Raw genomic sequence first — 14,212 nt, forward strand, 5'->3', positions numbered from 1 at the left:
TACTCCAGGGACTTGTTGACAATATCTGTTTAGTCATTAATTGTGAGTTAGGATGGCCATAAAACGTGAGATGATGGACTGAAATTTAGAGTGTGCTTTATGCAGAGACTAGCCCAGCTGGTCTGCTTTGATATTTAACTTCCTTTGCAGAATTCGTACAAGAGTCAATGAAACAAGCACCTTTGTGGTCTATTTAAGACGTATTTGTCAATAAGCAAACAATATAGCTAGGAGCTGCTTGAGATTTGTTACACTCTGACCCTTTCCATTGATTTTAGCCTCCCAGGTTTGAAAAGATCCTTTGAGGTTTTCCAGAGGCATGCCATAAAGCTGCAAATGTTTCTGTAACATTTAGTTGCTCCTATTAATTTCTCTCTCTCTTGTTTTAACTACTTAAGTACACTTTGGGTGTACCCGTATTATCAGACTCTGTGAACTGACTTCATATTCTAGCTAAGGCTGGCACATCATTTAGGCAGCTGCCTGTTTAGCTAGCTTTATAACCTGAATAGTGGCAGGAAAAGCAACATCAGCAGCACAAATTTGCTCAACAGCTCTGGGGCCTATAACATCCCTGGTACAGATGGATTTTGTCAGAGTTTTGCTGTCGTTTCCAGAACTGGGGAGGATCATAGGCAAAGCCTAGGAAGGTTTTTGGACAAGAACTCCCAGAATCCACCAGCCATGCTAAATGAAAGATTCTAAAACCAGTAGCCGAAAAAATAACTTTTAAACATGGCTGTGCATGCTGAGGGATTCTGAGCATTTCATTTCCAAAAAGTAACATTTGCAAGGCCTGGTCACTAGAGGTTCTGTTGTGAATCATTGCTCCTATTCTTAAAAAAAAAAATCCCTATTATCTGCTTATTGGAAACAGGTTGTCTTAGAAATTTTGGGATGGGTAATAAATTTGTCTCAAACATAAGTGTGCATGTGTAATATATTCAGTTATTCAATGTATTTTTGAATTACCTCTCCGGTCACTGTGGCCTTAAGGTGATTTACAATATAATAATAAAATCAGTAAAATACTAAGATTAAAAAACCAAAAACCACCCCCCGCCAAAAAAAAATGAATACACCATAAACACTGCAATAAAACAAAGGATGTAATGCTACAATTTCTACCAGCTGTCTAAAGGTTAATAATGAAGGAGCCAAACCAGCTTTCACAACTGCAGCTAGCTATTCAGAAAGCTCTGTGCTGGGTCCCAACAATCCTCAGCTTTCAAATAAACAGAACATGTAACAAATATTTCTCTTTTCTTCAAATCTCTGTGTGGGACTCTCACCAAACAGGTTGTTGAAAAACTTCACTCTCCTTGTACCCCCGCTCCCCCGCAAGCTAGAAGGATATCCTTGATCACTGACATATTTTTCCAAAAGTGGAGTGGGGGAGGGAAAGATATATTCAAGATTTATAGGTAATTATTTTATCTACACATTAGTTTTGTAAGGATAGGCTGTGTCTTTTCCTCAGTATTAGAGTGCTGATGTGTATCTAGATTCCTTTTTTCTTATCCTAGGGTGAATGGGCTGTGGAGTCATGTAGTGTAGTAAAGAAAAGGTAATTCTGGGGTTTCACTGTTGGTAGCTACCAATTCCTGCCCGCACAGCATGCAAAGAATATAGCTCTGGCTGGCTGTACAGTATTGTTTCCCATCTGCTTCCTCTCCAAACAAGGAAAGGGGAGGGGGAATTGCTCCTGGTCCTGAACTTTGATATGTTATTGGTTTGGATTAAAACTCCCAGAATCCCCTAGAAGGCATTGCCAGTAGCAACACCACTTCAGTCATTTCTGATTGAAATATTATTTTTACTTGCTTACTATAGATTCAAGGGCCTAAATATGCTACAAGCACCAGATTCCATCTGATCTGGGAAAAGCACGGAGGAGTGCCCAATACATAACCAACAAAGATAGAGTTAGGTGATCTGCCGTGCTCCTTCCCTCCCACTCATTACCTGATTTTAACCCCCCCCCCCAATGGAATCTATGTATCAGACATTCTACACTGTTTTTTATTTATGGCAAAGAAACATGCTAATTAAGTCAGCAACAACTGTCAGTTCCTTGGCTTCTTCCCATTACCCTCTCCAAAACTATCCTCAGATGTATCGTCATGGTTATTGAAGCACATTGATGAAACCCTGTAAAGAAGTAACTTGGACGTGTTTGCACATATGGTTCCATCAAGGTATTTGGTATGCAGCAGTTTTCAAGACTGCTCATTTTGCATTATTTATCCACATTTGCAAAAATATTTCAGGAACATACACAAATGCAGTCACTGCAGAGCCTAACTTCTGTTCTTGGGCTGCTGCCACACTAAGTAATGTAATTTGACACAACTTTAATTGTCTTGACTATATGGAATCCTGGGATTTGTTGTCTGTTGTGGCACCACAGCTCTCTGACAGAGAAGGCTAAATATCTCATAAAACTACAAATCCCAGAATTCCATAACATTGGGCCATGACAGGTAAAGTGGTGTCAAACTGCATTGATTCTGCAGTGTAGATGCAACCTTAACCCTGGTATAGCAGATGCATTGAGCCAATGGGATTTGCTTTTGTGTGGATTCACCATTCAACAACTGATTGAATAGGTGTACTCTAGACAAGGCTAATTAGCAAGATGCCTATGCTTGCTTTCAAATGTACCTGCATATCAACATGAGCCAGAAACTATTTTTTGAAATGATTACGTTTGTTTGGATCTATAAAATATTAGTTTCAATACTATATTCCTGTATAAAACTATATTCCTGTATAAAATTCCATGCAGTCAACATTATTACTTTAAAAAGAATAATATACATGAATCTCTAATCTCCCTTCCTTCTGTTATTTATCCTGTAAAAAAGAAAGAAAAGAAAATCTATCAGAGCTCAAGGGAGACATATGTCCACCTCTCTACCAGCTGAGGTTCCATCCTCTAATCCTTTGATTACATAACATTTAATTACCTGCATTTGAAAGTGAATAAGCACTGATTTCACACAGTCTGTACACCAAACTGCAGAACAACAAAGGTCACACACAGCCATGTTCTCAATGTATTTTGGCAATTATGGGCATGGAATTTTAATGCAGCACTAACTGCTAAGAGGATGGCACATGAAAAATATATTAAAATGTTCTGTGTGTTAAACGACTTCTTCCAGTTATTATTCATACCTCTAATTCTAGCTCTTCTCTGTCCATGTCTTGATGAATGCCTCCCATGTAATCATTTGGGTCATAGTATTCATGCCCTGATGAATGCCTGGGAAAATAAAGCACAGTTTAGGTTATCACTCCCTATTCTAATTGATGTATTAATCCTCCCTCAGCCTCATGGCAGATCATCACTAACATGTCACACATATGTCCACATCCAATGTGCTGCAGTGATCAATGGTTTTGAGTCTGTAAGCTCATTAAACAAACAAACAAAAAACCTAGCAAACAGAAAAAACGACTTCTTATTTGTTTATTTTCCTTTGAGGACTGGGTACCCCATGCATGGTGAGTGAAAGCTAGTGAGCAGTACTTACTGACAGTGTTGTACATGGCACGGGAAGTAAGTGTTGGGGGAACACTGTCTGCAGGGTGGCATGCTTAGCTTAAAGCAGGAATGCACAACTGTATGGGAGCCAGGGGCCAATGTTCCGTCCCAGACTTCCTGTCGTGGACTGTTCCTCTGTGAAGCCCAAATACCTCTGTTTTCTTCTGCAACAATTCTCAAAATGGTTGGAAACACAGCTATGCTACTCATCACTGGTTTCAGATGTACCACTGTGGGAAATGAAGCAATTTCCTTTGAAGTTTTCAAAATGATGACAGAAAGTGAAAATACGTCTTTTTCTTTCACCAGTTTGAGAGTGGCTGCAGAAGAAAAAGAGGTATGGGGGGTTTAAAGGGATGCTTCTTGGTAGTGAGGTGGGGGTATATTGTATGTTTTCATGCTTTTGAAGTTTTTTTCTGTGTGATTTTAGGACAAAAATTACCTTAATATCATCTTTTTAAAATGGGAGTGTTGGGGGCTTTGGGGGCCACATGCCAAAACCAGAGTCCAGCAAATTTTCCTTATTTATTTATTTATTTATTTCATTTATATCCCGCCTTTCTCTCCAGAGGGACTCAATGTGGCTCACAGATAAAACTTTTAACACCGCAATAGAATTCAAACAATTAAAACATCTATATATAAAATCAGATATAAATTCACATAAAATATATGTAAGTTTAAAACAATTAAAAAATCCACCTGCTCCATAAAACCACCCTGCTAGGCATTATATACAGAAAGCCTGACGGCATAAAAATGTTTTTACTTGCCAACGAAAGGCCAGCAGGGAGGGGGCCAGCCTAGCCTCCAAGGAAGGGCATTCCAGAGGGCAGGAGCAGCCACTGAGAAGGCTGTCTCTCGTGTCCTCACCAGGTGAGCCTGTGATCTTAATGGGACCGAGAGAAAGCCTTCTCCTGTAGATCTTAGGGCTGTTGCAGGTACATATGGTTCAGAAGAGACTCCTCTGTCCACTTTTGCCATTGTCACTGAGAAGGTTGAAGGTGAGAAGCCAAGGGTGGCATTATAGTAACCACCATTTCCATATAACCCTTATAACTTTAGCAACAGGCCATGATCCCTCCAAATCCCAGTCCTTGGCAGTTATCAAGTGCCAGAGAATGGGAGATTATCTGGATTACTTGTATTTGAATAAAATATTTTAAAGCTACTTTTCACTGAAACAATCCAGGTGCTGTGTAGCACAATAGAACAAGATGCTTGGACCTAATCTGTGGCAGAAGGTCTGCCAACAGAGATGTAGGTTCCCAATCCCACCTGAGCTTTGCAGCACTTTCACATGCTTATTTCCTTTGTGATGAGATATGGTTGTATTGGGCAAAATCCAATGGTGAGTAAATGGACTGATCCTCATATAAAAGGAGTTTCCCCCATCCTTTCTGCCCAATACATCAGACATGGACAACATCAGAGGTTTGGGGGTTCACTGCCTCCCAGGAGACCTTGGAGGGCCACACTCCCCTGCAAATGGGATGTAGAGGAGACTTTCACCATGTCTTTGGCTCCAGGAAGAGCACCTGTTCACTTCCTGTTTTAAAGAAGTTCTTTCCTGGACCTAAATTGATTTAGCAGCTCCAATATGTAACACAATGCATGTCATATCACCTAGAGGACATTTGGAGCCCAGTTTTTTTTTAACCAGCAGGCCCCCAGGAGCCATAAAAATGACCCTGGGAGTGTGCACGATGCCCATGGACTGTACTTTGTCCTCCCCATGCTACATTGACTCACACCCTTAAATTTGTGCTCTGAAATAATCTTCTTATGGAAACTATTCAGTTGGCAGCAGGGAGTAATTGTCTTCAATAATAATTTATTTTACTTGAAAACTGTGAATGATTGAATTCAATTACTGATACAGAATGGCAGAGATTTTTCTTCCACTTTCAGAATATTAGAGCATGGGTAACCCAAATAAGTTGGGGAGTATCATAGGTACATAGGTGATTTCTGAAATTCCCTAGGAATACAAAGATGGTCAGAAACCTAGATGGCTTTAAAAAAATTATTTAGTTTCTTGGAGGATAGGTCTATCAGTTACAATGAACTGTAACAACAAAACAAAATTTCTCTTTTCCAAGGCAGAATCTCTCTGATCAAAAGATGCTCAAGGGCATACAAGAAGGGAGGGTGTTACAGTATCCACCTGATCTTTTATAGTGGATCTTATAGAATTTTCTACACCTGATTCAACAGCACAGAAACAGATAACGATTTGGCTATATTAATGATTGTATTGCATCTCGGCGTGTTTTAATTGATTATTTTATCTATTATGGTATTGTGTAATTGTATTGTTTGATTTTATCGGTTGTAATCCCACCTCAATCCGCAGGGAGAGGCGGGAAATAATTATAATTATAATTATAATTAATGCCTTGCTTACATATTATTAATGCCTTGCTTACAGACTTCCTGGAGACACCTGGGTGCTCAGTATTTCGATACAGAATGCTATACATAGGAATTAACTTTTGGTCTGGTCCAGCCAGGTCTTATATATTTTTATGGGGCTATGGAGCTATGTAAATAAACCTGAGTGTTTTTGGAGAACATGGAATCTGAGATCCTTCACACACAGGCAAGTGAGCGGCTTCCATGTGCTGTGGTAGCAAGTAGCAAGGTCCATGACCCACTATCCTGGATGCTTTAATTTACAGCCACTTTTCAGCAATTGGGACCACAGAACAACAAAGTGCCCCTGTGTGAGAAGGGAGTCAATCATAAGTAATGTTTTGTGGGTTTGGTTTTTTACTTTGTTCTACGTAAAGGAAGCAATGCTTGATGTAAGATTTTATTAATTTAGGCATTCATCCCAAAAGCCTGAGAGGGATTTTTGTATTTAGTGGTATCAAGCACTGTGAAAGATGTCCAACTGGGACAGCAGCCTGATTCTTATGCATTTAACCAAAACCCTTTTGAAGCAAGAATATGATCCAAAGCGCTGCCTGAAATTCCTGACTGTGCTGCCAACACACACAGATATGAATACTCCTTTCCATCACATCTGTGTGTTCCTCTCAGCAATGTCACCACCAATTTCTATTAATGAGCTGGGACACGAGCCATCAAAAATAGTACTTTACAGTTTTCAGCAAATTTCTGTCATTTTCTATTTGCTGTCAAAGGAAATATCAAGTATCCTTGGGGAATGGTTACAGGTGGTATGGATATCTGTTTCCTGTACTAACATTAGGGGTGGGCTTCTATCAGGAGGAATAATCTACTTCTTTTATAATTGCAAATATCACTATCATTGTCATCTCCTCATCTTTATTTATAACCTGCTTTTTCTCCAAGATGGGGGATTCAAGGCTGCTTACAAATTAAAATGGTGACAGCAGTCATTGCTTGTAAGAATAATACAATGATTTTGAAAAATTTTTAGCATCATTTTAATTAGTGATTAGTCCTACTGAACAATTTATTTGTATAACATTGTCACAAATTTATAATAAATGAATTAATATACCAAAGCAGAATACAGGACAGATTGAATTTCCCTCGTCTGAAATGTTTAGGATCAGAAGTCCTTTGGATTTTAGAAGCCTGTATTTGCATATATGTGCATCTTGGAGATGAAACTGAAGTCTAAACACAAAATTCATTTATGTTTCATATATACCTTACAAACATTGCCTGAAGGTAATTTTCCACATTTTAAAAATTATTGTGTACATGAAACAAAGTTTGTGTACACTGAACCATTAGAAAGAGAAGGTGTTACTATCTCAACCACCCATGAAAAATATTGGGTTTTTTTTGGAATATTTGTATTTTGGAATTCCAGATAAGAGATACTCAACCTGTAGTTCTTTAAAAAAATTATTGTGGATTCATGAAAAGTAGTCTTCTTTTCCATCAAAATTCCAGCTTTACTGATGTGCATGTGTGGTTTTAAGACTGACCCCTGAGCAGAAGCATACACTGTTTGATGGAATTAGCAGCTCCCAGTTCATCTCTCTGTTGTGTCTATGTGTCTCCAAGTCCCCTGTTGATTTATGGTGGCCCATGATTTTCACAGGATTTTCTTAGGCAAGGTATACTCAGAGATGGTTTTGCCAGTTCCTTCCTTTGAAATATAGCCTACAACACCTGGGATCTGTTGGCAGTCTCCCAACCAAGTACTGATCTTGGCTTACCCTGCTTAACTTCTAAAATTAGACAAGATCTGGGGCAGTGGTTCTCAACCTAATGCCACAACCCTTTAATACAGTTCCTCATGTTGTGATGACCCTGAACCATAAAATTATTTTTGTCTCAGTTCCTAAGACAATTGGAAATATGTTGTGAAAGGGTTGTTTGACCCCCAGGTTGGGAAACGCTGATCTGGGGCCATCAGAGTATTTAATCCTTCTTTCTATCCTACCAATCAGTCTATGCATATGCATAGATAAAATGCAACATAAAATAATGCCAAAAATCAATCTTAAACAGATCATATGTTCATTGCATTAGGAATAACTGCTGCATGCAAAAAATCTTGATGGAGTCATATGTACAAACATATTTACTCTACTTCTTTGCAGGGTTTCAACAATGTATTTCAATACTGTAACAGTAAAGATACAGCTGCTTTCTTTTCTTTTCTTTTCTTTTCTTTTGGAGAAGGTGATGGGAAGAAGCCAAGGAACTGACAATTATTGCCAGCTTAATTAGCATCTTCCTTTGCCATTAATAAAACACAGTGTAGAAGTTCTGATACATTGGTTCCATTCTGTGAAAAATGATCAGGTAATGAGTGGGAGGGAGGGAATACAGCAGATCACCTAACTTTATTCTTGTTGCTGGAGATACATTGGGAACTGCTCTTGACTATTTACACTCACCACTGTTAAGGCAATAACTATGATGGAACAACAAGTGTTATTTTTAATTAGCTCTTGGGGAGCCACTGTGGTATAGTGATTTGAGTGTACAACAAGTACACTGTTGTTCATCTGGTTTCCCATTTAAAAAGGTGATACAGCTTGTTGTATTTTTAACACCCAAGGTTCTATCTACCATTTTGTGAAACATAGTGAACAACATAAAGCATTTCAGGTGTTTTACTGAGATTTTTACTCCTGAAAATGGAAGCCATGGGTGTTTATTGCATCCCTGTTACTGAATTACTAAACCCAATACTTGAGATGATAACAGTAGTTCTGTCTGTAGTTTTGTATTTGGGGTGGATATTTGGACATGCACCCCATGTTTGAACTAGCTTAGAAGGGAAGCTGGAAATTTCTCTCTTATGTTGAGATAGCTTCAGATTATGAGAGCACCACTGCATACAGCATTTTAAAAAGTGACAAATAATATTAGTTGCATTAGCAATGCTGCTTTAATGAAAATTGTCCTATGAAAACTGATACTTACTCCTCAGGTAACAGATATGAATCCAAAACAGGTGGGGTAGGTGAGCCCATCTTGGTTAGAGCCATGATGTGTTCAAAGGTGATCTCAGTTTGGGTGCCCGCATCTACCAAGAGACATTCATGAGATGGGCTGAAGATCTTGGTGCGTGGTGCTCTCCTGAGGACCTGGACCACAATGGGATCTTTAGCTGTTTTGAATGCTTCTACTGCTTGATCATGAGTTGCTTTAGACAAATCCTTCCCATTTACCTGTGAGTGGAGAGAAAAAAATAGAAGAGAAGAAAAGGAAAATATTAAATCCTGTTGTCCTAGCTTTTCCTTTATCTATTTTCACCTTTGAAAGAGAAAAGCATACTTGCAAGAGAGATCTGAAAATAAGGCTGTCATTCTGGAAGTCTTTACTGTGAACTGGTGTGAACTAATAATGGCCATGAAAGTCAAGCAATTCACAGTGGATAGGATAAAACCCTGTGGGAAAAGTGCCCACATATACATACTTTTAGTATAGATTGAAAGCCTTTTGATTTCTTCTATGGTGGCAGCTTCTCAAAGGCAAGCCCAGATTCACTTTCATTCAAAATTAGTGGAGGGACAGTATGGGAGTGAATGAAAAAAGTTGAGAAGATCATTCTCAGCTGCTATTGCACTTCTGGGCACATTATAAAAGGATAAAAGTTTTAAACTGTATTATCACAGCTGCATTTCTCGGGCTCTATGCTACAAGAAAAAATAATGATGAAGGAAGTAGAAGTGTCTACATCCACCAACAGATAACTATTTCGGCATTCTCAACAGCACTGGAAATACATTTCTTGGCTCTTGAAGGGCAATTAGAAATGCTAACTTTAACATTTCAGGGCTGGATCTGAATTTAGATGTGAATATAAGTCCATGGGGAACCCTCCAACCTCCTGAAAATTCTAAACATTTATCCTCAACTGGTCACACCACTGTTTTCTGAAGTCCATTTCAGACAACAAAGGATTTTCCATGTTTATGTTAAATATGCACATGCTTTATCTTAAGCAAAAATGCACTAAAAAAGAAAGGAAAAGAAAGGATATTCAGCTGGATATTCATTTCGAGCAGCTAAGTATCACACTCTGTTGAGCATCCTCAGACTTGGTCCAGCCATCTGGATGTAGTGATAGGAATACATTTGGCTTTACAGGCTTTCCAAGTGAATTCAAAAGGAGATCTAAAGTTTCTTCCCCCATATTCTCCCCCCATGTGTTCTTTTTCCAGCTGACATTACAGTGCCCCCCCCCCCCCCCTTTGATATGGTCTAATATCCATTTTGTCACCTCCAATCCAACCTGTTACTAGCTTCAGGTAATCTGTCACATTTGATAAAAAATAGGTACCTGTCATCCCAAACATACTGTTCTGGAGTGACAGAGCATGTGAGCCAACAGGGGGCCCTTCCATGCTTGAAACTGGAATGCTGTTCAAAATTAGGGATCTCCCTGGAGATCCCTAATTTATTTTAAAGGAGCTATTCCTCCAACCATATTTACATGGTTTGACCACTGTTGACCTATATATATATCAGTGCCAAGATGCCAGGCAATGCAGAACTTGTAAAACCTCTTTAACATAGAAAACAATTCATTAGAGTGATTGTACACCCAGCCATAGACAGGGAATTATTCTACTTGTCAACAGAATAATACTGAAGTCAGCTAATAAGGATGGATTTTGCTTTCTCTTCTCACAGTACGACCTGCCTACAAATTTCTTGTTGGTCTAGGCATGTGGTTTTGTTGCAGATAAAAGGCTCACTCATACACTGCTGAGAAACAAATGTGCTTTATATTTGTACTTCTAGGGTGAGAAGACCTTCTTTTATTCAGTATCTTTCTTCATCTGCCTCAGTGAGGAGAGGACAAAGTTGCTAGATCAACATCCCTCTACTTTTTCAGGTGTGGGGGAGTCTATCTTTAGTTTAATCACACTTCTAGAACCTCACTTTTTTTAAAAAATAATCTATATAGTTGTATGGTGGAGAGAGCCAGTATGGTGTAGTGTTTTGAATGTTGGTCTAGGGCTCCAGGAATTCAAGGTCTGAATTTCTACTCAGCCACAGAAACACATTTGATGACCTTGGGCAAGTTACATTCTCTCAGTTCAAGGGGATGGCACTGATAAACCTCTGAATAAATCTTGCCAAGAAAACCCTAGGATAGTGTTCCATAATTCAAAGTAGGTTTGAAGGCAGATAACAACAATTCATATGATGGTGTTTCTGTTCTTGTGACTCTCTTAATATAGGCTGTGACCCAGTAGTGATCCTGACCAGCTAAATACCAGTGTGCCAGAGGAATGTGGAAATAGCCAGAAGAAGCCCAAGACAACGTAAAGCAGAAGAAAGGCACCATTCTGTAGATGGAAACCTCTGCTTACAACCATTGTTTCTACAGTGTCATCAACCTCCTGCTTTTTCAAATGCTCCCTTTAGTTGCTGAACTCTCTCAGAACATCAGCCCCAATCCACTTCTCTTACATTTTTCAAATGTCTCCTCAAAATGTGCCTTTGAAACAAAGCCCTTGTTCTAATCCTCTGCTGAACTTAATCCCATGTATGCAAAACTAAACAGAACTGAGGTTCTTCCCCTCTGCTTTTACCTTCTCCACCTATCTCTGCTGAATTTTGGTCGATAGGGTCTTCAAGATTGGGTCTGTCTTCCTATCATGATATAACATGAAATGTTGAAATGTTACCACAGTCTCTGTGTCAAACAGTTCACAAACATACTGCATGTGGTTTAAAAACTCATGTGTGCTGCCTTAGGTTACTTCATGTACAACTCTTGTCATTCAAGTAACTATTGTGACTGCTGACTGCAGTGGATCAGGGTTAATATACAAAGGTCCAGAGTTCAATTCAAAAAGCTTCCTAAAAATCACTGGGCACTCTTGAAGATGAACTGCCATTTTAATTTCCTTATTTTCTTTCTAAAGCAAGGTTTCTTGAAGTAACAATTACATTAAAAATAAACCGAGAGCAAGAGGCAGCAATGTATTTTATTACTAATGTGAACTTGAAGGCTTTCATAGCCAGCATCCATAGTTTTTTGTCTTTTTTTTTTTTTTTGGCTATGTGGCTTTGTCGAGAAGAGTTTATTCCTGATATTTTGCCGACATCTGTGGCTGGCATCTTCAGAGAATGCTGACATGGAAGTGAGTGTGGTATGTATATATACACACACATATATACACACATATATAATGCCAGACCCAGGAAAACCCATAGGAGTGAAGACAACCACCCAAAGGGAAGGTATTTTTACCATACATAAAAGTAGTCACAGACAGAATAGGAAAACTGGTGAGAAAACACAACCTCCAAATGGTCTACAAACCAACCAAGAAAATCCAGCAAATGCTGCACTCAGCGAAGGACAGGAGAGACCCTCTCACAGTCACAGGAGTTTACTGCATAGTGCACCTGTGGATAAATCTACATAGGGACACCAAACACAGTGTTCAAACATGAATCAAGGAACATGAGAGACACTGCCGACTGAGTCAGTCAGAAAAATCAGAAGCAGAACATGATATAAACCACCCTGGGCATAAACTGCTATTTGAAACCACTGAAGTTCTGGACCATGCCAACAACTATCAGTATATAGTCATCCCTCCAAGTCCTCAGACTTGAGATCTGCGGTCTTGGAAATCTGTGGAGGGGCAACGCGCATTAACAGCAATGTAGCACTCCCATAGCATGCCCCCGCATGCATGTGCCCCATTCAAGCCTATGGGACTTGAATATGCGCAATATTTGGAACTCATGGGGGGGAGGTCTGGAATGGATCCCCCATGAGTTCCAAGGGCCAACTATATACTATAATAAAAACTATTTGCCCACCCCCTCCCACCGCCTTATGTCTGTTTATGTGACTTCAAGTCACTTGTCAACTAGGTAGCGGTACTCATTCCAGAGTGTAGTAAATACTGCTGCATGTTTTTGGAGAGCACCTAAATTTATCTGCTTTATGAATATCTTATTTATGGGAAAAATACAGAAATCTAAACCAAAACCAGATCCTCCCCCCACCAACTAAGTTGTTTTGCGTCTTCAAACAGTATAAATATTCTGAAAGAACTACCTAGGAGATAGTTGAAACTACATACTAGAATTATGTGGTTTGATTCAATAATGACAATTAGGATTCATTATTTTTCTCTTTTTCCTTTTCATTTTCATCTCTCCTTCCATCTCTCTCTGCCAAAAATGAAATTCAAAGGCAGTTCAATTACAGTCCTTCTGTTAACATTGGTCTGTTATTATCTTTTTAAGATAAAACTATAGAACTCTTAACTAAGATAGTGTAAGCAGATAAAACAGGGTCATGTTTCAAAGATGCATTATTACAAAAGCACAAGCGACAAGGAGAAGAGAGGCTAATGTGTCAGTGCATTACTATATATGTAAATACAGGTATCAATACAAGCATCCAGGGCTTTTTTTCTGGCAAACGATAAATATCTCATACTTTACATTATATTTACAAAGGTAAAATACTTCCTGGATTAAAACAAGTCCCACACAGGATAACAGGATTAGCTTTGGTGCTAATCATCCTATTTCTCCCAAAAGTATGGGAATCTCCAGTAGTGTAGCCTTAATACACCACAATACTAGCAGAAAACAACACAGATGTGGAACAATTTCTGGGAAAAGTCAAATAACAAAGTGCAAAGAAGCTATACTGCCAACTTCTTTCAGTTAGTCTCAAAAGGTGCTACAAGATCTCTCTACATAATGATTCTACAGACTAACATGGCTATATCTTTGAATTCAGAAGGCTAATGGTGGACCATAAAACCCCCCAGAAATAATGACCATGAAGAATTTACATAAATTCAACCTAGAAGATGAGAAAATTGAAATAGTTAAAGATTTCTCATACTCATGCTTGTATGCCTTTTCTGACTCATTTTGCTCACCCACTAGGAACTGCTTCCTGCAGCTCAACTGTTGGAGATGGTGGTGGGGTGGATTTTCAACACTATTTTCTCCTTACCCCTGTCCTGGCCAATGCACTAATCCCCAGAGTACTGCAGCTCATTAAAAAAATAGTTGTTTTCCCTGTTAGCAAAACAACAGTAACAACAAATTGTTTTTTTTTTTTTTTTCATTTATAGGGACATGAAAGCACAACAGATATACAGATGTGAGGCTGGGTGCAGAGGAGAAATAATGGAAGATTCAAACTATATGTGCACCCTGGTACCTTGAGATCATGCAAATACAGAAGAAATGAAACTCACTAGT

At 38.9% G+C, this 14,212-nt stretch overlaps 1 protein-coding gene across 3 annotated transcripts in view; it reads right to left on the reverse strand.

Annotated features, from left to right (window-relative positions):
- Positions 1 to 14,212, reverse strand: part of PDZRN3 (PDZ domain containing ring finger 3) — a 260,678-nt gene that overhangs the window by 26,647 nt on the left and 219,819 nt on the right. For all 3 annotated transcript variants that reach the window (XM_089519673.1, XM_089519664.1, XM_089519682.1), the window contains 2 exons: positions 8,933 to 9,180; positions 3,181 to 3,268 (listed from right to left, as the gene is read on the reverse strand). In XM_089519673.1, the coding sequence (XP_089375799.1) occupies positions 3,181 to 3,268; positions 8,933 to 9,180 (336 nt within the window). The remainder of the gene's footprint in view (positions 1 to 3,180; positions 3,269 to 8,932; positions 9,181 to 14,212) is intronic.

The sequence above is a fragment of the Sceloporus occidentalis genome, unplaced genomic scaffold (assembly GCF_023333645.1).
Source record: "Sceloporus occidentalis isolate IW3139 unplaced genomic scaffold, rSceOcc1.0.p SCAF_1, whole genome shotgun sequence".
Taxonomy (NCBI): domain Eukaryota; kingdom Metazoa; phylum Chordata; class Lepidosauria; order Squamata; family Phrynosomatidae; genus Sceloporus; species Sceloporus occidentalis.